The sequence below is a fragment of the Silurus meridionalis genome, chromosome 6 (assembly GCF_014805685.1).
Source record: "Silurus meridionalis isolate SWU-2019-XX chromosome 6, ASM1480568v1, whole genome shotgun sequence".
Classification (NCBI taxonomy): Eukaryota; Metazoa; Chordata; class Actinopteri; order Siluriformes; family Siluridae; genus Silurus; species Silurus meridionalis.
Genome location: NC_060889.1, coordinates 13,909,729 through 13,937,408, shown reverse-complemented (window position 1 = coordinate 13,937,408; position 27,680 = coordinate 13,909,729). Strand labels below are relative to the sequence as shown.

General features: G+C 38.3%; 3 protein-coding genes across 7 annotated transcripts in view; 1 reads left to right on the top strand and 2 right to left on the bottom strand.

Annotated features, from left to right (window-relative positions):
- Nucleotides 1-777: 777 nt before the first annotated feature.
- On the bottom strand, nucleotides 778-16,017 carry LOC124387457 (SH3 domain and tetratricopeptide repeat-containing protein 1). Of its 2 annotated transcripts, XM_046851839.1 has the most exons (18): nucleotides 15,735-16,017; nucleotides 15,198-15,269; nucleotides 14,211-14,341; nucleotides 13,904-14,009; nucleotides 13,675-13,818; nucleotides 13,375-13,573; nucleotides 13,220-13,296; nucleotides 12,922-13,117; nucleotides 12,233-12,363; nucleotides 8,275-8,301; nucleotides 7,272-8,176; nucleotides 6,433-7,192; nucleotides 6,120-6,300; nucleotides 5,812-5,962; nucleotides 5,134-5,256; nucleotides 3,960-4,110; nucleotides 3,558-3,754; nucleotides 778-1,340 (listed from the first exon to the last, which is right to left on the bottom strand). In XM_046851839.1, exons 1-18 carry the CDS (start codon nucleotides 15,859-15,861, stop codon nucleotides 1,074-1,076), a joined length of 3,945 nt encoding a protein of 1,314 aa, XP_046707795.1. In that variant the 5' UTR covers nucleotides 15,862-16,017; the 3' UTR covers nucleotides 778-1,073. The 2 variants fall into 2 exon arrangements, 1 of the variants encoding a protein (XP_046707795.1); XR_006926166.1 differs by lacking the exons at nucleotides 778-1,340; nucleotides 3,558-3,754 and having other exon boundaries at nucleotides 4,089-4,110; nucleotides 5,134-5,283.
- Nucleotides 6,180-12,135, top strand: LOC124387459 (gametocyte-specific factor 1). 2 transcript variants are annotated; one of them, XM_046851842.1, is made up of 7 exons: nucleotides 6,180-6,316; nucleotides 8,864-8,992; nucleotides 9,133-9,236; nucleotides 10,991-11,117; nucleotides 11,245-11,328; nucleotides 11,500-11,572; nucleotides 11,685-12,135. In XM_046851842.1, exons 1-7 carry the CDS (start codon nucleotides 6,253-6,255, stop codon nucleotides 11,761-11,763), a joined length of 660 nt encoding a protein of 219 aa, XP_046707798.1. In that variant the 5' UTR covers nucleotides 6,180-6,252; the 3' UTR covers nucleotides 11,764-12,135. The 2 variants fall into 2 exon arrangements, with proteins under 2 accessions (XP_046707798.1, XP_046707799.1); XM_046851843.1 differs by lacking the exon at nucleotides 6,180-6,316 and adding an exon at nucleotides 8,615-8,681.
- A 5,543-nt stretch (nucleotides 16,018-21,560) lies between the features above and the next one.
- Nucleotides 21,561-27,680, bottom strand: part of dennd4c (DENN/MADD domain containing 4C) — a 49,853-nt gene continuing 43,733 nt past the window's right edge. For all 3 annotated transcript variants that reach the window (XM_046851838.1, XM_046851836.1, XM_046851837.1), the window contains exons 27-34: nucleotides 27,351-27,536; nucleotides 26,404-26,587; nucleotides 26,181-26,291; nucleotides 25,954-26,091; nucleotides 25,654-25,771; nucleotides 25,373-25,526; nucleotides 24,322-24,386; nucleotides 21,561-24,211 (exon numbers count right to left, since the gene is read on the bottom strand). In XM_046851838.1, coding sequence (XP_046707794.1) covers nucleotides 24,075-24,211; nucleotides 24,322-24,386; nucleotides 25,373-25,526; nucleotides 25,654-25,771; nucleotides 25,954-26,091; nucleotides 26,181-26,291; nucleotides 26,404-26,587; nucleotides 27,351-27,536 — 1,093 coding nt within the window. In that variant the 3' untranslated portion in view covers nucleotides 21,561-24,074. The remainder of the gene's footprint in view (nucleotides 24,212-24,321; nucleotides 24,387-25,372; nucleotides 25,527-25,653; nucleotides 25,772-25,953; nucleotides 26,092-26,180; nucleotides 26,292-26,403; nucleotides 26,588-27,350; nucleotides 27,537-27,680) is intronic.

The following is a 27,680-nucleotide window of genomic DNA, read 5'->3' as shown; positions in this document are numbered from 1 at the left end:
TTGTGAAAACAGAGCTTCTTTATGTTCTCACTTGATTTCCAGGCTTAAAATCATGTCATTCTGCAGGACAACTTATATAACTTATATGACGTTTGGTAGCTGTGCATGAATATTTGTAACATTATATGAAGAAAGGAATCTCTATTTTTAGTCTAACCGAAACATTTTTAAGGTTTTACATTTTCCACTGGTTGACTATCATTGAAACAATGTTGGTGATTGTTTTCATATGTTTTTTTTTTTTATGTTGGCAAATTTCTGGCTGCTCTTGATGCTGGTCTTTCATTTGAGTGTTACATAAGTAGCACCTGTAGAACTGTGTTATCATTTAAAAGTCAGATCCAGATGTATGTTAACCAGAGCATATTACTGCAGTCCTGTTTAGGTTACACTCCAATTTAAAGCCTCGCCTTTAATTGTCTAGTCTCTATTATTATTCCTTGGTTTATTCTTTCTTTCTGACTTTTTGAGGATGTGGCATTTTTGCAGTAATAGCTTTACCCTTGCCCATCCCAGGAATACACTGCAGGGCAACACACACACACACACACACACACACACACACACACACACACACACACACACACACACACACACACACACACTGTAGAATATCAGTAAAATTAACTTATAGTTTTTTCTGCTTTTTCTATTTCTTCTTCATATTATTATCAGTAGTAGTAGTAGTAGCAGTAGAATGGACTTTCAAAAATTATAATTTCTTCCTATAAAAATAAGCATTAAATTAAATAATAGCATATTTGTGGCACAGACATGTACATACAGACTTTCTTTTTTATTATTATTATATTCTTAATGTGAATTAATCTTTTTTCCAGTCATTCTTGAATTATAAACTTTAGATTTTTGGGGTGTTTTTTTGACACTCTTGCTGAAATTGCCTGCTGGAGCAACATAAGCAATCAGCACATCACAAATATCATCAAGCTTGTCAACACAAATGAAAGCCAATAAACCACTACACAAAGCATCTGGTCAATAGACTGTAAACATTATAGTGTTGTGCTTCAGTGCAGTCTATGTTTTTGTTTTCTCAGTACACTCTTGTCTGTTTAGCTGATCTCCTGAGAGGCTTTGATTCTATATTGGGATGTGGTGCGAAAACTCTGATCTGCTGATAGGTTGACACGGCGGATATTAAGATCGGCAGCGAAAGCTCGGGCACGCTGGTAGAAATGCAGGGAGAGTTCACGATCCATGAGAAAGTTGTGGTAAATTGTAGCCAGACGAGTGCACAGCTCAAGCTGAGACTTCTTATTGCCCAGGTCCATGGCAGCAGCCAGAGCAAGGTGGTAATAACCAGCTGCATCAAACGGGTCCTTAGAGAGGGGAATGAAGATTTGTTATTTGTTGTGTATAATGTATGATTGAACAAATCAGCACGTGATAGATGTTACAGTGAAATAATTTAAACTTACTTATACAGGATTTTTCATTTTTGATTCAAAATCTCTTTCTATTAATTATTCATTAAGTCTTTTGTCCATTCATTTTTTAGTAACTATTTTATCATAGTCTGCATCATGAAGAATGCTGAGTCTATCCTTGGTTGTGAGGTTGGAATACACCCAGAATAGGACACTAGTCTACTGGACGGACAGTAAACACATTCACTAATAGGGGACACAGACTTGTAACCTGACCTCAGAAGCAAAATAGGGACTCTGGAGCAGTTATGTGGCAATGCTATACATTAGACCACTGTGTGATGTGATCATTAAAAATAATATCCTTTAAATAATCCCATTAGATACTTTTTATTGTCTCAATACTTAGCAGTGAACACAGTTCAAGTCAAGTCAAGTCACAAGGCTTTTATTGTCATTTCTACTATAGACAGTGGATAGATTAAATTTTTCAGCAGGACCACCTAACAACCTAAAGCTAACCTAACCTAGAGAGAACATATAGTATGTCGACAGATTTTCAATTTAGTTTGCATCCCTATATTGCCCTCTTCTGGTTAGTCTTTGGGATATACAGGCATATCTCAATAAATTAAAATATAATTAAAAAGTTGATTTAGTTTAGTAATTCAATACAAAAAGTGAAACTTGTATATTATATAGATTCATCACACACAGACTGATATATTTCAAGTGTTTTTTTATTTTGATGATTCTGGCTTACAATTTAAAAAAAAAAACCACCAAAAAATTAAAATACTTCATAAGACCAATTAAAAAAAAAAAAAATTTAGTAAATTGTTGGCCTTCTGGAAAGTATGTTCATTTACTTTATATGTACTCAATACTTGGTAGGGGCTACTTTTGCTTTAATTACTGCCTCAATTTGGCGTGGTATGGAGGTGATCAGTCTGTGGCACTGCTGAGGTGGTATGGAAGCCCAGGTTTCTTTGACAGTGGCCTTCAGCTCATTTGCATTATTTTGGTCTCTTATTTCTCATTTTCCTCTTGACAATACCACATAGATTCTCTATGGAGTTCAGCTCTGGTGAGTTTGCTGGCCAGTGAAGCACACCAACACCATGTTCATTTAACCAACCTTTGGTGCTTTTGGCGGTGTGGGCAGGTGCTAAATCCTGCTGGAAAATGAAATCAGCATCTCCATAAAGCTGGTCAGCAGAGGGAAGCATGAAGTGCTCTAAAACTTCCTGGTAAACGGCTGTGCTGACCTTGGACTTGATAAAACACAGTGGACGACAACCAGCAGATGACATGACTCCCCAAACCACCACTGACTGTGCAAACTTTACATTGGACCTCAAGCAACTTGGATTCTGTGCCTCTCCTCTCTTCTTCCAGACTCTGGGACCTTGATTTTTGAATAAAACGCAAAGATGTATTTCCTTTCATCTGAAAACACGACTTTGACCCACTGAGCAACAGTCCAGTCCTTTTTGTCCTTTGCCCAGGTAAGACACCTCTGACATTGTCTCTGGTTCAGGAGTGGCTTGACACAAGGAATGAGTCAGTTGTAGCCCATGGATACGTCTGTGTGTGGTGGCTTTTTAAACACTGACTCCTGCTGCAGTTCACTATTTGTGAATCTCCCCCAAATTCTTTTTTTACCACATTTTTTTCTTCCATTCAACTTTATATTAACGTGCTTAAATACAGCACTCTGTGAACAGCAGCTTCTTTAGCGATGACCTTTTGTGTCTTACCCTCCATGTGCAGGGTGTCAATGATCGTCTTCTAGACAACTGTCAAGTCAGCAGTCTTCCCCCATGATTGTGTAGACTGAACCAGAGACAAACTTTAAACGCTCGGGAAGCCTTTGCAGGTGTTTGGATGTAATTAGCTGATTAGAGTGTGACACCGCAAGTCTCCAATATTAAATTTTTTTCACAATATTCTAATTGTCTCAGATACTGAATTTTGGGTTTTCATTAGCTGTAAGCCTAATCATCGAAATTTAAAGAATTAAACACTTGAAATATATCAGTCTGTGTCTGAGGAATCTATGATATACGAGTTTCACTTTTTTTTTATTGAATTACTAAAATAAATCAACTTTTTCATGATATTCTAATTTACTAAGATGCACCTGTAAGCCTTGGATGTGATTCTTACCTTTAGATCATAGAAGATTATGTCACCTAATGTCTGATAGACCTTGACATAGTACAGGGCTTCCTCATCAAACTGCAGTGGTGAGGGACAGAGTGAGAGGGCTTTCAGGAAGTGGTGCTCAGCCAGCTCAAACTGATTCAGGCAGTGGTAGAGTGTAGCCAGCCGATGGAAAGCCACACGCTCACTTAAACGGTCAGCTACAAGCATAAAACAAGTAAAGACAAGGATGTAGTCTAGGCAGTCTTATTTAAATTAATGTGTCTTATATTGTGATAAAAAACAAATTGTGTACTGTGCAATTTCAACTGGAATAAACTGAGGACTGGAATTCCATGTAAACGTTACTTTAACTGGCAAAGTTGTGTAAGCAGCATTGGGTTTCAGCAATACACTGATACGTACCCATGCTGACGCTGATTTCTAAAGCAGTCTGTGCATACTCCACAGCTTCTTTATACTCTCCCAGGTGTAGCAGCAACTCTGCTAGTTTATTACACAATCTGAGCTGACAACACATACTGCTTGTCTTCACTGCAATTGGGAGGGCTCGGTCCTGTCACACACACACACACACACACACACACACACACACACACACACACACACACACACACACACAGCTTTTAAACTGGACTATACATCATAATCTATACTTACACTGACCAGGGATAAATTTGTGACCACCGATCAGGCATACCATTATAACCACCAACCTAATATTGTGTTTATCCCTTTTGCTGCCGAAACAGTTCTGACCTGTCGAGCATTAACAGCATTAACTTCTTCAGCAGTTTGAGCTACAGGAGCTCATTTGTTGGATCGGACCACACGGTACAGCCTTCACTCCTCACGTGCATAAATGAGCCTCGGCCACCCGGGACCCTGTCTCCGGTTCACCACTGTTCCTTTCTTGGACCACTTTTGATAGAAACTGACCACTGCATACTGGAAACAGCCCCCAAGAGCTGCAGTTTTGGAGATGCTCTGACCCAGTCGTCTAGCCATCATACTTGTCAAACTTACTCAAATTCTTACGCTTGCCCATTTTTCTTGCTTCTAACACATCAACTTTGAGGACAAAATGGTTACTTGCTACCTAATATATTACACCCACTAACAGATGAATAAATAATTAGTGTTATTCACTTTACTGGTCATAATGTATGTCATAATATTATGCCTGGTCAGTGTATATTACATATTCCTGGTCTATTTCTACATGTGCATTACACATCATTTTTTAAAATCTGTCAATATTGAGTGTTGAAATATAGCAGCGGTATTATTAATGCTATAACAATATGACAAGTACACCAAAAAAATAAGAAGAAAAGGCTGAGAGACTGCACTTTTAAATATCATTTTTCTTTCTTTAGTAGTTTCACATATAGGTGAACAGCATATAGCTGAACATGCCCTTGTTTATTAAATAATTCTCGACCTGACTATCTAAAATGCTATGTTTAGTATGTTCCTACAAAATGTTTAGTGTTTACCCTGTTTAAACTTATAATTTTTTTTCTGAGGGAATCTTAATTACCTATTGACTTTAAACCAATCGGATATACAGACTTACCCTATAAAAGCAGACAGCTTTTTCTCTGTCCTGTGTGCTGTCGAAGAATATATCCCCTGCTGTCTCCAGCAGCTCCAGAATAAATAGTGTGTCTCCTGTGCTTAAAGCGATGTCTTGCGCTACCTGTCACTCAAAGACAGAAGAGAAAATCTTCTGGGATCATGTGGTTTACGGTTAACTTTTACAAGTAAATATTATCAGCATTATAACACATTGTCTATGGCGTAGAAACTCTTACAACAGATTAAATTCTAGGTATTACACCCAATGCTCTTGATTTCTTGAATCTGACTGGACAGAGGGTGGGGTTTTTTTTGTGTATTTTTGTGTAATTTTGTGTAACAGCAGCTCTGAAAGTACTTTCAACTGCAATTAGAGGTTTATATTCATGCAGTCAATTTAATGTTAATTTATTTAGTAACAATTTATTCACAGAGATTTGTGTGGAGGTTTTTCTACATTAAAAGTTTAAACTTGTATGCAATTTTTTATGACATTTTCTGCAAGGAGATCTTCTTCAAGGAGTCTCCAGTGTCAGAGTTTGTTACAATAAGTCTGTTTCATTAAATTCTATCATCAGAGCCTTAATACCATTCAACTATGCATAGATTCGTTGGTGGGGGCTTTTTGTTTCTTTTTTCTTTTTTTAGTTTTACATGTTTGCCAACTTATTATTACCGGCACATAGAGATCCACCAGCTCAGTCTGTTTGAGGATGTGGTAGATTTTTCCTGCCTGGAGCCAGCCGTGTGCCTCTTTCTTCTTCCTCCCCATGTCAATGTAGATCCCTATACTTCTTTTGGTGTAGTCCAGAGCACATCTGTTTGCTCTGAGTCATAATAACAGCAAAAAGACGTTTTAGACTGTTGAGCCTGGAACTATTGAGTTTGACCTTTACATTCTGTCATGTCAAAAATGCTGACATTTATTAGTATATACATATAATGTACTAATATTCACATGAGTTGTTTATCATATGAACTAACTTCTCTGTGCCCAGGGTGAGGTACAGCTGGCTGATCTTCTGCAATATTTCTGCCTCCAGGGTTCTGTCTCCTGTCTGCTGCAGCAGGTTCAGCTGGTGTTCATTGTAGATGATACACTGAGCTTCATCAGGACATGAGTCACTATATAGCTGGCATAGGTGACGAGTGGCTTGCAATTGGCCTTAACAAGGAAATAAGTATGAGATTACATTTAATTATGAAATAGAATATTATGAATTATAAAATGTTTAATAATCTAAATTTGTATTTACAATGCTAAACAGAACTGTCAGTAATGATAGCTGGCACTTACTCTCTGAGTTTTCATAGAGGATGGAAATCAGCAGGGCCCACTCATAGCAGACCTTTCCTTTTTCACAAAAACCCTGTGATACATAAAGCTTTCCAAGCTCTAAAAGCACAACAACAAAGTTCACTTCATGGTCTTCATCCTCTAGCTCTGAAAACAGCTCTATTGCCTGGATAAGCTGCTCCTCTGCTACTCTCTTCGCATTGACCTGCAAACTCAAGAAACCAAAGTTGGCTATTGCAATGGCCCAGTTATGCCTGTCTTCAAGCTCCTCACAGACATCAACTGCAGCACGGAAGTTCTCAGCAGCTTGTTTGACATCACTGGCGTGTCTCAAAGTGATGCCACGCATATTATAGATGACCCCCTCCAGCTGGGTTGTGCAATGTTCAGGGAGGGAGGACAGGACCGAGTCCAAAACATCCAGAGCACTGTGGTACTGCCAGTCACAGATATATAACCATGCCAGCCAGATAAGAGCAGCATTGGCATCAGACTGGCTGAGTGTTGTAGCAGAGGAATGTTTGATGAAGTTGCACATGTAGTAAACTGCCCTTTTAGACATGCCTTGCTTGTGGAAGAGCCAAGACAAACACAGGGCATAGGCATGTGGAAAGCTGGGCTCCACGTCAGCAGATTCTAACGCAGCAGCTCGAGTCAAACATAGAGCTACTTGTGCTGGGATGTCAACACCATACAGTTCTTGGCCATTCTCTAACAGCAAAGAGATGCCGCAGAAACAATCAGTGACTGAGGTAGACACCTATGTGTTGCAAGAAAAAAAAAGAATTTTATGACTGTAATAATATACAGTTACTTTACATTTATCATGTAAAACCCACCTGAAGACATGCCTGCCATGCTGAGCTCTCAGCTAGTTGAAGGAGCCCGTAGTCACTATAAAGTCTTGCTAAGAGTAAAAAACCATGACTCCGCATCTTGTCACAAGTTCCAGGGATCTCATCAGCTAAAATCTGTAACCGTTCAATGAAAGGTACAGCCCTTATCCCTTCTCCAAGCTTCAGATACAACTTGGCTAGCAGGAAACAGACCCGGGCTTCTGCAGGTTTGTTCAGGGAGAGAACTGCCTTTTTTAGTCCAAACTTTAACACCTCAGCGTCTTCTGTGCCAGATAAATAGTCACCAACTCCCATCAATAAAGCAGCAAAGCGTTCAGATAGAGCAAGATACTTCTCTGCATTTTTTTGTGTGAGATAGATAAAGGCCAGGTTAGAGTAGATGGCTGAGAGAAGGTGCATGTCAGTGAAATAGTCTCTTGGTATGCTTAAGGCTTCCTCATAATAGACACGTGCCTGGGAGAACTTCGACCTTCCTGCGCACAACTGTCCCAAGAGGAAACATATTCTGCTCTGTGCCCATGGCATGCGTTTTTTTCTTGCAGTTTCTCGAGCAACACCCAAATATTCTACCAGCTCCTCCTCATCACTGTGGCCCTGGAAATGCAAAAGGAGGAATTCTGTGTAGGTAGTATAGAGAAGCTGAAACTCAGGCCGGTGATCACGGCTGCCTAGGAAGGACAAGAGGGAATGGTATTCATCTGGATCCTGCTCTGAACATACAGTAAAGTGTGGGATTTTGCAGGATGACACTGTGGATCCTATGGACTCATCTGTTTGGAGCTTTACATTGTCTTGGGTCTGCTCGATTTGTGGATGTTTTCTTGTTTCACTCAAAATATTGCTGATATTTCTTTTCATGCTTATATATTCACAGTTGGTGGGGCCATCTAAAAAAATATGAATGGAAAAAAAAACCTGTAGTTTCAATTTCTTTAAAGAAATCATTATAATTGATTAAAATGTGTAATATACAAATGTTACCTACTTCGAACTGATGTTGAATTTGTTGAATCTGTCATAAAAATATTAAATAAAGATTAAGATCACTTGTTGCAGACTCTAAAAACTCACAATTTCGATTTACTGCTTATTGCCAGTGTTTGTATCTCTTACTGGGATTTAGGAAAACGATCATATAGATTCAAAAATGATATAAATCATTGAAGAATTTATACAAAGAAAATTTCCATTATTATTAGTATGTTATGTTATTGTATATTTAGAAATGAGTATTATCCATAAAACCGAACTAAACTAAAAGCTATTTGTTTTCATGCTAATTAAAATCTTGAATATCGAATTAGCTAACAAGAGAGAAGAACAACATGGTGCGCATGCGCAGTAGATTCGAGTGTCGTCCGTTCCCTGGCTTATAAATTTCAAGAACTCGAAGTGAGCACTTTTATTTCTTACTTTAAAATTCACTTGAGGTCAAAAGTAAGCAGAAATAGTGTGAACCATTATCACAGAACAGGAAAGTAAATCGGCATATTTCCACTCGTAATTTCCCAGGGCGACATGATGCTAATTTAAGTTTAGTTTGCAATTTAAGTTTTGAAAGTCGTTTCTGTTAGTAATAGGTCAAGATCGTGTGTGTATAAAGCAGAGGGGGAAACCAGGGATGGCATCGAAAAGGTCAAAGAACAGCAAGGAACCATCTCCTGAAGCTAAAGCACCACTTCGTCGCTGGGAAGAGGAACAAGGTACTGTATATAGCAAAGTTCAATATGAAGACGTGATGAATGATCAGTTCTTAACATTGTAGAGGACGTGAATTCGCACTGAAAGTTTCTGGCAGTCTGACTAACCTGCTTCTTCCTTATATAATATTTTTTTCTGTTAGATGATGATTACTGTAACCCTGACAAACTGCTTCTGTGCCCTTATGACGCTAATCATAAAATCCGGGCATGTCGCTTTCCCTACCACCTCATCAAGTGCAAGAAGGTGGGTACAAATCTATATCCCTGTATAATCATTATGATAAATCCATATGCACTGCAGGTTCTGTGACATGAAGAAAACTTTTTCCACCTGGCTTAATCCATCCATCCATCCATCCATCCATCCTTCATCAGCAAGGCATGAGGAATACACCCTGTATGGAATGCCAGTCCATAGCAGGGCACACATTAACACATTCATTCACACTTCTGGGTAATTACATGAACCTGTGGGCCATGACACACACACAGTAATCAGAGTTTAGTTTTAACTGGGGTCCTAGGAGCTGTGAAGAAGTAACACTACACAACAATTGATTACTGTACATAATACTTAACCTCTCAGGTTTATGTTCACCCAAAGGGAACTCCTCTGAAATTTCTCTAGATTTATTATATGAATAATATGTTGGTGTATAAAGTAAGAAAGATTAAAAGTTCTATATATATTCAGTGGTGTGTTCCTGATTTCTTATTTTATTTGCATGTTTGTCACACTTTAGTGTTTCAAATGATCAAACTAACTTAAATATTAGTAAAGGATGACACAATTGAACACAACATGCAGTTTTGAAATGGTTTTTATTATTAAGGGAAAAAAAAAAAAACTACACGGTCCTGTGTGGAAAAAGTTATGTAAAAAACGGTGGTTTATCATACTTGAGTTCATCTTCTCTTGCCCACCCAGGCCTGATTACTGCCACCCCTGTTCGCAATCAAGAAATCTCTTAAATAGGACCTGCCTGACAAAGTGAAGTACTGTAGACCAAAAGATCTTCAAAAGCTAGACATCATGCCGAGATCCAAATAAATTCAGAAACAAATGAGAGAGAAAGAATTGAGATCTATCAGTCTGGAAAAGGTTATAGAGCCATTTCTAAAGCTTTGGGACTCCAGCAAACCACAATGAGGGCCATTATTTACAAATGGAAAATGACTGACGAGACAAAAGTTGAACTTTTTTGGAAGGTGTGTGTCCCATTACGTCTGGCGTAAAAGTAACACCGCATTTCACAAAAAGAACTTCATACCAACAGTGAAATATGGTTGTGGTAGTGTGATGGTCTGGCGCTATTTTTCTGCTTCAGGACCTGGAGGACTTGCTCTGATAAATAGAACCATGAATACTGCTGTTTACCAAAAAATCCTGAAGGAGAATGTCCGGCCATCTGTTTCTGACCTTAAGCTGAAGCGAATTCGGGTTCTGCAGCAGGACAATGATCCAAAACACACCAGCAAGTCCACCTCTGAATGGCTGAAGAAAAACATGAAGACTTTGGAGTGGCCTAGTCAAAGTCCTGACCTGAATCCTATTGAGATGCTGTGGCATGACCTTAAAAAGGTGGTTCATGCTCAAAAACCGTCCAATGTGGCTGGATTCTGTATAGATGAGTGGACCAAAATTCCTCCACAGCGCTGAAACAGACTCATTGCAAGTTATCGCAAACGCTTGATTGCAGTTGTTACTGCTGAGAGTGGCCCAACCAGTTATTAGGTTTAGGAGCCAAACACTTTTTCACACAGGACCATGTAAAAAAATCCAAAAGGATTTTGTTCTTCCTCAATAATAAAAACCTTTTATTTAAAAACTGCATTTTGTGTTTACTTGTTATTTTTTTACTAATATTTAAATTAGTTTGATGATCTGAAACATTAAAGTGTGACAAACATGCAAAAAAATAAGAAATCCGGCAAACACTTTCACACCACTGTGTGTGATTGATATATATAATAAAATTAATCTTTTGTACTTTCCAGAACAATCCTCAGCTGGCCAGTCAGCTGTGGACATGCCCATTCAACGCTCGTCACCTTATGCCCAAACACGAGATGTCCGATCACATGTCCACCTGTGTGGATCGGTGCCCTGTAAATACTGATTATGGTAGGAATGTACACAATTTTGTGACATACTTGACTTTTAAAGTATTTCCTTTTTATACCAAGAAAACTAACTAATGTAATTTTCTGAATTCTTTTTATTTTTATTTATTTTTTTATTATAATTTAAGCAATAACTGATGACACCCAGCGCAAATTCCAGGTTCCTGTCAGCACCTGGACTATTCCTGTGTGTGATGAAGACTGGGATGAAGGTCAGCTTCTGCCATGTCTTTATTACACTGTCCTTCCTCTCCTCATTTACTAGACATGTAGTGAATTACTAGCAAAATTACTCTTATTCTTACTCTTAGTGAAGAAATTATGAATCCAGTGGGCACACAGATACATTTTCTGACAAACAAACAAACACTTTCCCACCACAGAGGAGGAGAAGTCTGGAACACCAGCAACACCTTTTGTCTGGGGACTTGCAAACTCACTACTCAACCAAGACCGGTGAGTGCGAGAAAACAATAGGTTAGGTTAGGTGCCAAGCAGTTTAGGTCTCAAACTGAGCCTCTGACTGTTGTGCTAGTCCTTAAAATGATTTTTTTTTTTTCTTTCTTAGGGCTGAGCCAACTGTGACACAAAGTTTGATCCACAGGATCAGAGCCCCACGAGTTCTTCCCTGGAAAATGGATGTGTAAAGACAAAGTGCAAAGTTCTCTCTTGCAATGTGCTACTCTGATTTGCAGTTCTGAACTAATGCTTCTTTTATTATTATTATTGGTTTCATATTGGATTTATACATTGCATTAAGTTGAAGGCTTGTGGAATGAGTAGCTGTTAATAAAGTTAATGTTAATTGAATCGGTTAATGCCACTCTATAAGAATCCAAGTTTGAATTAGAAAATACTTTCAGAATGTTTATAATTACCATCATAATGTGGCAGTGTGCAGAACGTAAGAAAAGTTGACTGTGATATATAGGGTACTTCTCTGGTCCTTTTTTTGTATTTGCATGTTCCATTATAATTTAATACGCATATGGTTTCAAATAAAAATCATTTAAGATAAATGTTTCTTACTGGCTTTAACTCAGACACACCAGTACATACATGAGTACTGTATCAGATATTAAATTACTTTAATATGATTAGACTTAAACAGCTTACCAAGCTTGTAGACTGTAGCTACATTGCTTTGGCAGGTTTTCTTTAAAAAGGCAATAGCTTCCTTTTTAATCTTCTCTTGTTCCAAGTTGAAGATTTTGCTGTCCTCTTGTTTTATAAAGATTTCATCAGACCTGTGGTTGAAATAGAGTATACTTAAGCAATCATAGAGTACACACATACATATATACATACATACATACATACATAGATACATTGACCTCTTTATAAGGAACACCTATACATCTGCTTATTCATGCAATTATTCAGTCAGCCAACCATGTAGCATGAATCCATTTTTAATCAGGAATTTTACTGCCTGGTCCTCAGACATCTCCAGTTTTCTTTAGGTATTTGATACATTTTCTATTACAGCAGCTCTGACTAGTTCTTTCAGCAAGGATTAAGATCATTACATAATCAGAAAAATATTAATAAAATGTATATGCATTGGTATGGCTTTTGTGAGGGGATGTGTGCTTAAAACTTATGAAGGAAAACTCCAGAGCAGTTCTGTGCTATTCTATATAGTGTGCAACTTGTAATCCGTTAATAGACTAAATAAATTATTGCTGACACACTGTTGTGGTACAAAACAAAGATAAAATTCTTAGGGATGTGGCGTTATTGGAAACTGTATTATTTGCACGTGATGTCAAATGCACAGGAAATCCAAAAACACAGGCACTTACTCACAAAGAGAATTGGTTGCTTTTACTAAGCTGGTTTTGACAAGTCCTGTATCACCGGTCCTCTCCAACTTGCCCATGAACCACTCGAAACAGGTCACCAGTAGGCCCTTGATGATAATGCGATCTCCAGTCTCAAAGCTGAGTTCATCTGGCCCATTACCATCATACACTTCTGTCGCCTCGCAGATACCTACAGCTAATCAGTTTTTTTTTTGTTTTTGTTTCAATAACTCTTTGTTGCATTTAATTATAATCTTGCAACACATCACTGAAGTTTCATAAAGTGATGTTTCCTTACCAATTTTAAACGGGAGATTACAGCATGTTTTCCCACTGCCTACCAAAACCCACTCAGGACAGGACTTCAGAAACCACCTAAACCAAAAGGAAGAAGACAAGTGAATGAATCAGAGGTGTGTGGATATTTACCAAGCACCACTTTTTCCTACTTACTGATGAAATGGAATGGCAGGTTCCAATGCTGGCCATGCTTTAGTTCCTCTTGAGCCATCTGCCAGGGATAGCACGGTCCAACCCGAACCCAGAAATGGAGGCTCAAATAGAGCAATATCACCTTTCTCAAGATACAAATCACTGCCTGATGTGGAGCTGTCAAACATCTGGTTCACTGTGCAACTACCAAAAAAGGAGCCTGAAACAAAATCCTGGTATTAATCTAATCATGTATCAGTCTTGATAATTCTTCTTCTCTGACTAGAAGTTACTATAAGAAACAAGTGGATAGCAGGCTACCTTCTTGCATCAGAAAACTTTTATACATCTGATTAATCGCCTCCTCTTTAATTGAGACCTCAATTCCTGAGTCCTTCTGGTCTAAAGAATTCAGCCAGAATCCTTGGTCTAAAATAAGGTTCCCCAAACACTGACTCAGTAAGCCTGAAGAACATTCACATAAGCATGGAATTAATACTAAAATTAAGAAGATATAATGCGAAAAGTAAAAAAAAAAAAGAGTACAAACCCATTCTGTGGTATGTAGTGAACTTCCATACTTCCTCAAATGATTTAAAAGTGATAAATATGGTCCTTTCCTCACTGTTGATGGACACCAGATGAGCAGATAAATCCTTTAAGATGAGAGAAAAAAAACTTTCTACAATTATTCGTTTTACTATGTTTAAGTTTTTAACACTTTTTGTGCTAATTCTAATGAAGCTATACATTCATTTAGTTTACACCTTCATGGCTTATTATTTACTCGGGTGTACAATTCATTTGTAATTAATTTGTATGAAATTATGAATGGGATCTCAGCAAAGAAACCGTACAGATATCAAGGGTGAAATTTTGCCGAGGTCAGTTTCCAGCACACGCAGCTTCCCACACAGAACTTCCTGTGTGTCCTTGTCAGCAGGAAGCCGGTCCGGACCTTCTGCTATGGCCAGCTGAAGCGGCAACACTGCAACAGGAAACGTGTGATAGTTAACAAACTATGCAATCTGTCTTCATGCCACCATCATACAGGTAATCCTATTATTTTAAAAGAAAAAACTTATTTATCAAATATATAATTGTAACCCTGTATACAAGCCTAAATCTTGTGCATTGGTATTCATTGGGATAGAGTAAGGCTAGTTAATATAGACCAAACTCTTTAATTCATGACTGATTGAGCTCATAACATCATTCCAATCATGTGATGTTATAGTATTCTATTGACAGTAGGGGTTAATCAGTGACAAAAGATGATATGTGCAGGGGTCATTGTGTATTTTCAGCCTGTGTTTGAGAGTTTTTTCCCCCCAAAGCAGTGCCAACTATTTCTATTTGACCCTTATTCTGATAGGAAACCACAATGTAGATGGGCAGTTTTGGAATCAACATGTTAAAGAGACAGTCCATGACTTTCAATTTAAAGTCATACTAACACTGAGGTCTGTGTGTAGCTTGGGTGGATGGCCAAATAATAATTAAAACACCAACTTCACTTTTGCACACGTTTACTTCATGCCTTTAACAAAAAAGACCCATTTTAAATCAGTCACTATGTACAGCGACTGTATAGTGACTTTCGGGCCACTCTTTAGTATTTATGAAAGATGAATTTACAACACAATCAGCTTAACTTACACTAATCTACTTTTCACTTAATTTAAGATGACTATTGTAAGAGGTTTAAGAAATGTCAGACTTCTTTATATAATAAAAACAATAATAATAATAATAATAATAATAATAATAATATCTTCTATTATAAATATCTGATTTCTGTGTACCATGTCGCCATTTTCATTGTTCATAAAGTTGATGGTTACCTGTGGAGATCTTGTCTTCAGAAACTGCTGAGGTCCCTTTTATACTCCCTTTTACTTCCAAGGATTTGTGTTCTTAAAAATAAGAATGTATTTGTAAATAAAGAGGACATAACTAAAAGAAATATCTGTAGTTTACATAGATAGATAGATAGATAGATAGATAGATAGATAGATAGATAGATAGATGGATGGATGGATGGATGGATGGATGGATGGATGGATGGATGGATGGATGGATGGATGGATAGATAGATAGATAGATAGATAGATAGATAGATAGATAGATAGATAGATAGATAGATAGATACATACATACATACATACATAGGTGTTTTTTAAGAAGGAAAGAACATGTCTATCTACCTATCTATATATTGAAGTAAGCAAGATGATAGATAGATAGATAGATAGATAGATAGATAGATAGATAGATAGATAGATAGATAGATAGATAGATAATTTTTTAAGAAACAAAAATGATCTATCCATCCATTCATCTAATCATGTCCACAGATTTCATACAAGCATCTCTATTACCCAGATCATTGCTGTTATGCTTCACATACACCTCCTGTCGGTAGTGTCCATATCTTTGGGAACCCGAGTTCCCTCTCCAACTTGCCATGTTCTTCTGATCCGTAGAAAACATCAAAGTAGCCTCCATCAAACATCCACGTGACTGCTCAGGTCCCGAAGCTCATACAGTCCATTCAGTAGTAGGTGTTAATGAAACACCGCCTTTACGCAGAGAGTCGTGTGACCGTGGCTGCGTCCAAACCTTCATCACACCTACGTTGCTGAACACAAAGTGCTCTGCTGACCGTCGTGTGTGTGTGTGTGTGTGTGTGTGTGTGTCACGAGTAGGGCTCTGTCCTAAACCGCATGTCGGAATAGTAGACTACCACTTATATTTAGTCTGTAAGTGTGACGTTAGGAACAGTGCCCAGGTCACGCGCGCTGCTCTGGGATACTATGTACACTTACTTTACTGTCCTGTTAGATGATGATGAATTATTATTATCATTATTATTATTATTACTAGTGTGAGGAGTCACACATTAAAATGGATTGAAAAAGAGCTGACTCACTAAAGTAGGGAAAAGAAATCCATTCATTATAAAGTGTGTAAGTGTGTTGCACTGCTAGGGAAATGGGTTGTAGGAGTGTGTTGGACAGAAGTGACCTTGGCATGCTTTGTTGCTAAGTTAATTATCAGTAAATGAACAAACAGGGCTTTAAAGACTCAACGCACTCCTGCAAATAATCCCCCATGGCTGAGGTGGTTTTTTTTGCTGTTTCTTTAACAAGAGGAACACTGTCAGCATTTCCTTTTCCTTTCTCACACTGACTTTACCCAACAGGTTTATGGCTACTGATAACAACAAAAAAGAACCACCAGACAAGTTTGGTCTTTCTCATAATATCTACATTTAAAACACTGAAGAACTGCAACCTAATCTCACTTTATGGCCATGAACTACAGGGAGTGCAGAATTATTAGGCAAGTTGTATTTTTGAGGATTAATTTTATTTGAGGATTTAATTTGAACAACAACCATGTTCTCAATGAACACAAAAAACTCATTAATATCAAAGCTGAATATTTTTGGAAGTAGTTTTTAGTTTTAGCTATTTTAGGGGGATATCTGTGTGTGCAGGTGACTATTACTGTGCATAATTATTAGGCAACTTAACAAAAAACAAATTTATACCCATTTCAATTATTTATTTTTACCAGTGAAACCAATATAACATCTCAACATTCACAAATATACATTTCTGACATTCAAAAACCAAACAAAAACAAATCAGTGACCAATATAGCCACCTTTCTTTGCAAGGACACTCAAAAGCCTGCCATCCATGGATTCTGTCAGTGTTTTGATCTGTTCACCATCAACATTGCGTGCAGCAGCAACCACAGCCTCCCAGACACTGTTCAGAGAGGTGTACTGTTTTCCCTCCTTGTAAATCGCACATTTGATGATGGACCACAGGTTCTCAATGGGGTTCAGATCAGGTGAACAAGGAGGCCATATCATTAGATTTTCTTCTTTTATACCCTTTCTTGCCAGCCACGCTGTGGAGTACTTGGGCGTGTGTGATGGAGCATTGTCCTGCATGAAAATCATGTTTTTCTTGAAGGATGCAGACTTCTTCCTGTACCACTGCTTGAAGAAGGTGTCTTCCAGAAACTGGCAGTAGGACTGGGAGTTCAGCTTGACTCCATCCTCAACCCGAAAAGGCCCCACAAGCTCATCTTTGATGATACCAGCCCAAACCAGTACTCCACCTCCACCTTGCTGGCGTCTGAGTCGGACTGGAGCTCTCTGCCCTTTACCAATCCAGCCACGGGCCCATCCATCTGGCCCATCAAGACTCACTCTCATTTCATCAGTCCATAAAACCTTAGAAAAATCAGTCTTGAGATATTTCTTGGCCCAGTCTTGACGTTTCAGCTTGTGTGTCTTGTTCAGTGGTGGTCGACTTTCTGCCTTTCTTACCTTGGCCATGTCTCTGAGTATTGCACACCTTGTGCTTTTGGGCACTCAGTGATGTTGCAGCTCTGAAATATGGCCAAACTGGTGGCAAGTGGCATCTTGGCAGCTGCACGCTTGACTTTTCTCAGTTCACGGGCAGTTATTTTGCGCCTTGGTTTTTCCACACGCTTCTTGCGACCCTGTTGACTATTTTGAATGAAACGCTTGATTGTTCGATGATCACGCTTCAGAAGCTTGGCTATTTTAAGACTGCTGCATCCCTCTGCAATATATCTCACTATTTTTGAATTTTCTGAGCCTGTCAAGTCCTTCTTTTGACCCATTTTGCCAAAGGAAAGGAAGTTGCCTAATAATTATGCACACCTGATATAGGGTGTTGATGTCATTAGACCACACCCCTTCTCATTACAGAGATGCACATCACCTAATATGCTTAATTGGTAGTAGGCTTTCCAGCCTATACAGCTTGGAGTAAGACAACATGCATAACGAGGATGATGTGGTCAAAATACTCATTTGCCTAATAATTCTGCACTCCCTGTATGTGGGCACCTGAACATGACACCTTTATGCACTTGTTGAACATCTCATTAAACTTGTAGTCTCCTTTTCTGTACTAATAAGATCCTACATTTGGATGTGATGTGATGCTCAGGTGACCATAAATCTTTAGCTTTATTGTGAGTTGAATCACACTGTGTGATCAGGACTAACTGTGTTAACACTAATGGTGGGGAGGTTCACGCTTACACAAAATTATAACCATATAATATAGAATATCAACTTCATGCATTATGAGAAACTTGCATACACATCTGCAAAGCTGTTAAGTGGGCTTTAGTGCCATGTTCCACCTTCAAGACCGTTCTGACACTGTACACATGACAATCTACACAAGTATGCAATAAATACACATTTAAAAAAAAAAAAAACACAATACAATTGAACATTGCACGTTACACTTTCAGGCTATTTCAATTAAGCATAATATATTGTATTCAATTGTAAAATGTAATTTAAAATTAAATAATTGTATGCATTTGTGTTGCTTATTTTACAAATCACTTTGATCCTGGACAGTCAGAACTGTGCCACTTTTGAGACGTAATCAAGTGAAATGCTAGTGTATAGAAGTGTTCCTTATAAAGTGAACGGCTAGATTATTAAGGTGTCCCTAATAAAGTGTATAGAAGTGTTAACATGATTAGTTAGGTGTGTTTTAGTACAACATTAAATCATCACACTAAAATAACTTAAAAAATAAATAAAACTTTAAAAGTTTCCACTTTAGTAACTTTTCCAAAACCTGGATGTCCTAATGGACCCTATAAATGTCCAGCATAAACCATTATGCAATCTACAAGTTTCGATTAATCCTTAATGGTATCCACGAGACATAACACACCACCAAATAAAAGCGTACAAATCATTAGCGGAGGCCACCAAAGACCATTAGAGATTCTGTTAAAGCTCTAAGACAATGTGCAACCAGTCTGTGGTCTTCAAAAGCAGTGTGTGTGCACTTTATTTTTTTTCTTGTCAGTAGCTGTCACTGGGTTACAACCATTGCTTGCTTTTTTCTTACCTCCTATATATATATATACAGTGCCCTCCACAATTATTGGCACCCCTGTTTAAGATGTGGTCGTGGACTTCAAAAAATTCTCCTTTTTTTTTTAAACAACATAGAACCCAAATGCAAAAAAAGAGAAAAATCCAACCTTTTATTTAAGTACATTACTTTGGTGGTAAAAAAAAAAATTTGAGAAAAAAAAATTTAGAAAAAAAAAAAAACTTGAAATCATGTGTGCCACAATTATTGGCACCCCTGATGTTAATACTTTGTACAACCTCCTTTTGCCAACAAGACAGCACTTAATCTCCTCCTATAACATTTCACAAGATTGGAGAACACAGAGAGAGGGATTTTTGACCATTCTTCTTTGCACAATCTTTCTAGATCATCCAGTGTCCTGGGTCCTCTCTTATGCACTCTTCTCTTTAGCTCGCCCCACAGGTTTTCGATTGGGTTGAGGTCTGGGGACTGAGATGGCCATGGGAGGACCTTGAGTTTGTGACTGCTGAACCACTTTTGTGTAGATTTTGCCACATGTTTTAGATCATTATCCTGCTGAAAGACCCAATGACGACCCATCTTCAGCTTTCTGGCAGAGGCCATCAGGTTTTATTTAAAATATCCTGGTACTTCAAAGCGTTCATAATGCCATGCACCCTAACAAGGTTCCCAGGGCCTTTGGAAGAGAAACAGGCCCACAGCATCACAGATCCTCCACCATACTTCACGGTGGGCATGAGGTGCTTTTCGGCATACTCATCTTTTGTTTTACGCCAGACCCACTTAGAGTGTTTGTTGCCAAAAAGCTCAATCTTAGTCTCATCTGACCAAAGCACACGATCCCAGTTGAAGTCCCAGTACCGCTTAGCAAACTCCAGGCGTTTACGTTTGTGAGTGTTAGTGAGAAAAGGCTTTTTCCTTGCATGCCTCCCAAACAGCTTGTTGGCATGTAGAGAGCGTCTGATGGTTGTTTTGGAGACTCTGTGACCCCAAGATGCCACTCTTTGATGCAATTCTGTGACGGTGAGCTTGGGAAATTTTTTTACTTCTCTTACCATCCTCCTCACTGTGCGTTGTGGCAAGATAAACTTGGGACCTCTTCCAGCCTTGTTTGTCACTGTTCCAGTTGTTTTAAACTTCTTAATGATTCCTCTGACTGTAGATACCGGCAAGTTAAGGCGAGTGGCTATTTTCTTGTAGCCATTGCCTGACTTATGAAGTCGACACACATCTGCCTTACTTGAATGGTGTGTTCTCTTGTCTTTGCCATGTTGACAAATGGGTAAGAGAATTAGGCCTCTGTGTCACGTCATATTTATACCCCAGGAAACAGGAAATCATGAATTACTAATTAAAAGTCCCTAGATACCCTGACCAACCTTAGCAACTACAGAAAATATATATAAAAAAAAAACAATTAAATTTTTCAGAGGAATTGTTAGGGGTGCCAATAATTGTGGGACACATGATTTCAAGTTTTTTTTTTCTAAATGTATGATTTTTTTTACCACCAAAGTTATGTACTTAAATGAAAGGTTGGATTTTTCTCTTTTTTTGCATTTGGGTTCTATGTTGTTTTAAAAAAAATGAGAATTTTTAGAAGTCCACGACCACATCTTAAACAGGGGTGCCAATAATTGTGGAGGGCACTGTATATATATGTATGTATATATATATATATATATATATATATATATATATATATATATAAATAATAGTGTCATATCTATAGGCATTTTCACTGGAATCTTCTCACAGCTCAATAGCAAATCTTCCCCGGCCCAGTACCGGGTCGTAACCAGGTGGCTGGAGACCTCTGCGTCATGATTTGATGGTTTCTATAGTCAGTCAATGCACACGCACTCTACACACTATGAGGCTCCTGACTAGCTTATGTTTGCAGCTAATGAATGCTACGCTACACCTAAACCTCACCCCAACCTTCAGGCTTTTATTCTACATTTTAGAATACGATTTGCGGTGATATCCCGTTAAAGGTCTTTACCACACAAGTCCAAACATAATCCTATCTTTGTGAGAACATTTAATCTTAACTGAGATATAACAACACTGTACACACAAAGGATCTGCCAATTCCTTGATCCTGAGTCTAAGCATAAAAGCATAACTGCTATAAAAAAAGTTAGAGGTCATAGTTATGTTATATCTATAAGACTCAAACATGATTAACAATATATTCATTACTGCATATTGAGCATGGGAATTTAATACATAAATCATGCAAGAAATTAAAAAAGTATGAATAAAATAAATAAATAAAAACCGTAGGACAAAGTATGTTTATTGAAGAACAACATAATCCTGTACAAACTCATACAAATTTCACAGGACACCAGAAGGTAGATCAATCAATATCTGGACTGAAAAGACATACAGGGACCAGACATACTACCTGCATATCATACAGGTGATCCTCGACCTTTTTTTTTCCTTTTTTATTTTTATTTTTTGGTTAAGAATCAAACAGTAGTCTGTGTGTCACATTCACCCACTAGACTTATTTTAATGCAGAAATTATCATTATGCTTTTCCTGTAATGCAACACCACCAGGAAACGTTTAAGGGTATCAGTTTTTCCATTTTGTGTACATAACCAGATAACTGGACAACGAAGAACAAGTAGGAACAATATTAGGAGTTACAATATTACCTGCAGAAAAATAAAGCGATATCAGCTATGTAAAGTATAAGGTTGATGCTTTTATCATTAGCAAATAGTATGCACTGATATTTATTACACTGTACCCCCCCAGACAGGAAAATGTGTGATGTTGGAATGTTATAATGTAGATTGAGGACAGGGGAAAGATCACAACATGACAAGTTACCGATTTGAATCGGTATGTAGTTGGTTTGATATGTACTGATCCTGAATCAGTCTCGCCTACACATATGGCCATATTCGGGTTTACAGTGTTCAGGTCAGTTCTGTCTACAGTGAGGAAAACGTGTCACATTCATATTTCACATCAACACTGGGATTAAATCGATGATCGGTTTGCTTACAAAGTGTAAACAATAGAACAAAAACCGTGTCCTTACCGTCCGGTCTGGTTTTCAAAAATACGATCAAAACGTTTAAATCAATCAATCAACGCACACCACACACACACACACACACACACACACACACACACACACACACACACAGCCTTCTCATTCCTACATTCGTGCAACAAGTGTGCCTTACCGTGATTGTTTCTTAAGCTTTCATTGGAATACTACAAACCCCCACCCACTACCAAAATAGAAATTTCGCATGGAAAAAAAAAAATAAAAAATGGACATTTTACATTTGTTATATTCAAATTTTGTGTTACTATGAACAGTGGTTATTGGATTACTAACAGTTGCTCTTTTATACATATTTATCACTGCATCGCTCCATCTCATGTTTTCAAACTTGCCCCGACCAACCCTGGATTAAATTACAAGAATAGAAACCATGGGACAATGTCTGCTTTTACATGAGCTTTCAAATAATTACACAATAATAAGATAGGAAAAGACAAGGATGAATAAATTAAGGCAGACTGATTGCACTCTAGGTTAATTCATTAGTAGTAAAACCTACCTTCCCTAAATAAAAAGGCACTACTGAGATTTGCTGATTCATTTTTTTCTTTTTTTAAATAAACTAATAATCGTTGCCTTCTGAGGTCAGTTATATAAGCAATGTGGAGTTTAAGACTTGAGACTCTACTGAAAAGGAAAATGCTTTTCTATTGAGCAATCGCATAAAATGTCCATTAAAAAAAACAAATTAAAAATATTGATATTTGAGAGATATTGTACATTCATATTATAGTTTAACTCTACTGTTCAAGCGCATGTACATGTAAAGGGATTATACATTTTTTTTTTTTCTCTCCGAAATATCATGACTATTCTTTCTTTTTCAGTAGTCTACTCCCAAAGACTTATACATTTTCCTCCCCAACACAAGTATCTTTAAATTTACACGTAAAGGTCCGAAGGTGCATCAAAGCTAACTTCCAGTAAAAGTAGTTTACCGTCTATTACAGAACCTGAACTCATTATAACTCTTGTCTTGTTCATGACAAAATCTGATTGTCTGCTGCCACAGTCATCGCAACGAACGATGAGCTGATTTTATACATCTGCGCATGCGCACACAGCTATGCAGGCACATGCACATACACGCACTTTAATCCTTCTACTGTAACACTCAAGACCCACATGGAGAATATAGGCTTGGCATTTAAGACTCTACAGAAATAGGTAAAGATCCCTTTGTAAAAGGCAGTCTAGTTTGAATATCCCAACATAGAAAAAAAACAAATCATTATACAAATTCTGGAAATAGGAAAAAAAAAAAAAAAATTTGAAAGTGCACATTATCTAAGACCGCTGCCATTGGTCTCAAGAGAACATATCTTCACTTCCACTGGACTGCTTCCACAGGTAGGTTTGGACGGCCACTTTTGGGATGCGAGGCAGTTATTTGGGACAGCATTTTTTCAACCTCTTAACTCCCACTGGTCCGGGGGAATTAAACAGGCGCGAGAATCAAGACGGGTGAAAACGTACACCAATAAATATCCGTATGCAACATACTGGTGCTGACAAACACTGTAAGAAGTGAGCTTTGATCCTGGTGCTGATCTGGAGGATGATAATGTACCACGTATTGGTAAAGGTGCAAGCAAGAGCCAGTCAGTATGTTCCTCAATACGATGACTGAGTGCACTTCTACAGGTCCCAAACGTCTGAGCTCTTGACACCTTGTGGGAAATGAGATTTCCCCTTATAGCCAGGTCAGATGAATGGAGCTCCAAAGCACTTGAGGCACCACTGCACGCTGCTGGAGGGTGGGTTGTCCATAGGAGAAAGTACTTTTAGCTGCTCTGGGCTCAGCTTGTCAAAGGCTAGCTGATATTCCCGGTCATAAGCCTCTATAGACACAAAATATAAAGATGCTGAAATTAGCAAAATATGATTCTTTTGATTAGAAATGGAGGCAAAAATCTATAAAACATCAGATTGCATATGAATATTTACTCACCAATATCAATATTCTCCCTTCCGAGGGCCACAAGTGAAAGGAACATTATCTGTCTGTATATACTCCTATAGACAAGAACAATAAAAAGGGTTGATAGTTATTTATTCCAAGAGTGAGGCAAATAAACAAACAAACAAAAATAAATAAATAAAGGCACATACACCGACCAGGTATAGATTTATGGCGGCCAATCAGGCATAACATTATAACCACTAACATTGTGTTGGTCCCCTTCTGCTGCTAAAACAGTTCTGACCTGTCGAGCATTAACAGCATTAACTTCTTCAGCAGTTTGAGCTACAGAAGCTCGTCTGTTGGATCGGACCACACAGTCCAGCCTTCACTCCCCATGAGCATCAATGTGCCTTTGCCACCCAGTACCCTCCAGTTCACCACTGTTCCTTTCTTGGACCACTTTTGATAGAAACTGACCACTGCAGACTGGGAACAGCCCACAAGAGCTGCAGTTTTGGAGATGCTCTGACCCAGTCGTCTAGCCATCACAATAGTCAAACTTACTCAAATTTTACGCTTGCCCATTTTTCTGCATCCAAAATATCAACTTTGAGTACAAAATGTTGCTGAAGAGATAATCAGTGTAATTCACTTACAGGTTATAATGTTATGGCTGGTCGGTGTATTTATGTATAAATATAAGAGAAATTGTTGTGAAAGGAAGGAGGAAGACAGTGAACAATGACTTTCATGGTAGGCTACTGTTTAGATACAAGCCGTGTAACAGACACTGTCTTTCATTAAAGCCTGTGTAAAGTTCATTAGTTTCAGTGTAGACACCTGCGGCTTATAGACAGGTGCGGCGTATTTATGTTCAAAATAAAATCTTTGTAAAATTCAGTGGGTGCGGCTTATATTTGGGTGCGTTTAATAGTCCGGAAATTATAATTAATAATAAACTCATTTAAAAAAAAAAAAAAAAGTTCCTTAAACAAAACAAGAATATTCGATCATACACATATACAATGGCCACATAGAATTTTGCATATGCCACCATAGACTTTGAATAAATAAGGTAGCTAAAGTGAAGGCTGACCTTTGCCGTTTGACCTCAGGGTGCCGTTTGATCTCCCTAAGGAGCAGGGTTATGGGAGCGAGGACATCATTGGTCTGAATGTTCCTGACAATGCTGTTGAGGAGGGATCGTATCTCCTGGTGGTCAGTGGGAGCCAAAGAGCCCTTCTTCCTCACTGCAGGTGAGATGAACCATAAAGATCATCCAAACATATAACTATTCTCATCTACTGCAATCTAAAGTAAAATCATATGATTTATCTGTGCGGCTCAGTAACCTGCATATTGTACTATAGTACTTACAGAAGTTTCTCCAGAGCTGGTAGAGAGGCTCAGTGGGCTCCTGGTGAAGGTTTACATTGTCCCACAGTAACTGCACATACACTTGCTTGCTGTCTTGAGAGAGGGTAGTTTGGGGCAGCTGTTTCAGCAGAACATGCAAAAAAGAGCACATCAGATCTCATATCACAGTCCTCATAAGTACAACACAACATACACAAGATATTAAATATATACAACCCATAATGCCACCACCTAGTGGCAGAGTTGGGAATAGCCAGCTTGGGGAAAAAAGAAAAAAGAAAGAAAAAGGTGTTAAGTCACCTGTACTCCATTGTTGCAGTGCTCGGAGGTCAGTATGAGTCCAGGCAGTATGCTGGGTAGATCCAGCCGGCGAAAATACCACACCAGGTTCCAGAAAATGATTGGATGCTGACTGAGAAACTTCTGCGTGTAGATAACCTACAAAAAACCAACATGAACAAAGTGACAATTTGCAATATAAAATCATGAGCAAATAAAGCCTATGATGCTTGTGCGAGAACATGTACCTGATCTCCCTCATTTTCTAGTAAGGACTCCAGCTCTTTCCTTAACACCAGAGGGCTAAGGTAAGGCACTGAAACGGGCTTTGGGTTAGGACGCTTCTGACCCAACGTATCCTATAAATTGAGAAGAAAACTTCATTGACTTCAAATGATAATTTTTATTTTCGTCCCTTTTGCAGTTAAACACTTTTTTGAACGAACAAACAAAACCTCCTGCAGCACTTACCACAACTTCCTGCAGGCTATTGGGCAGGCTGGTGGTGGACACTCCATGATTGGGCCGCTGGATAGAGTCCAGGCTCTGTAGAGGTCCACCCACACTGTTACTGCGAGTCAGAGATGCACCACGCTTCTCTGCCTGCCTCTCCAGCAGACCTAGAGGATCCGAAATCTCCGGCTCTGCCACCAGCCTGTGGAGGTACAAAGAGCTTTAAAAATAAAACACTGCTCTCTAAAGAAAAAAAACAGTGTGAGGAGGTTAAAGTAGGCACATGGACACAATTGATCTGAGAAGTAGCAGCCTAACATCAGTGTTACTGCTGTCCAGATAACCAATCACACTCTCTTTGAAACAAATGATGATTTAACTGTCTGGTTTAATCACCTTGACAAAAAGACAGTTTATAAACTCTAGCATGTCTAAAACTCCATCTTAAATAACGGCTTGGTAAAATTGTGTGGTGGTGTGGGCTAAAGCCATGACTAAATAGCATGTCACAGTTACAAGCAGGATGCATGACACTACCTGATCTCTCTCTCTCACACACACACACACACACACACAAAAGCAATGTATAGTGTTGTGCAAAAAAAAGGTAACTGAAACAGACACAGCTATACCAAACAACAGCTATTTATAGATTCAATTCACTGTTGAAAACCAAACAGGAACTTTCTAAAAGGTTTCTGTAGAAATGTCCTGTTTTTTTTTTTTTTTAAGAGAGTACAGGATTTTTTTATGTTCATTTTACTGATAAATCGTATCCTGCAGTGGTAAAACCTATGGGAATATTGAATTTCTCTCTGTCCATATTCTGTTGTTTTTAATTGGGTTTTCCACTCAAAAGTAAACTATATAAATATAAACATAAAACCATGATACACATACATACATCAAATACACATAATAAATAATCATTTAATGCATATGACATAAAAATGGAAATAACGTACGCTTGCTGTGTGCCGGTCTGGTAGGTCGGCCCCCGTTCACCATCCTCCTGGGCGTCAGGGGATTTTGAGAAGTTAATGAGGTCAGTGGGGTCACTGGGGCTGCTCACCTTTACCTCCGAGCTGGAAGTTGTAGGGTGTGTGCTGCCACTGTGGATACTGTCTCCTGATGTGCTGGTCACATAGAACCTGTTTTCACACAATGTGAAAAATAGTGTTCAAACTGTGTGTAACTTCTTTTAAGTCATTTTGTACATAAATAACACAAAAAGTAAATAAATAAATTAAAAGAAAAAGCACTTATTGTAATGAAAACTATTGAGGTCGGTTTAT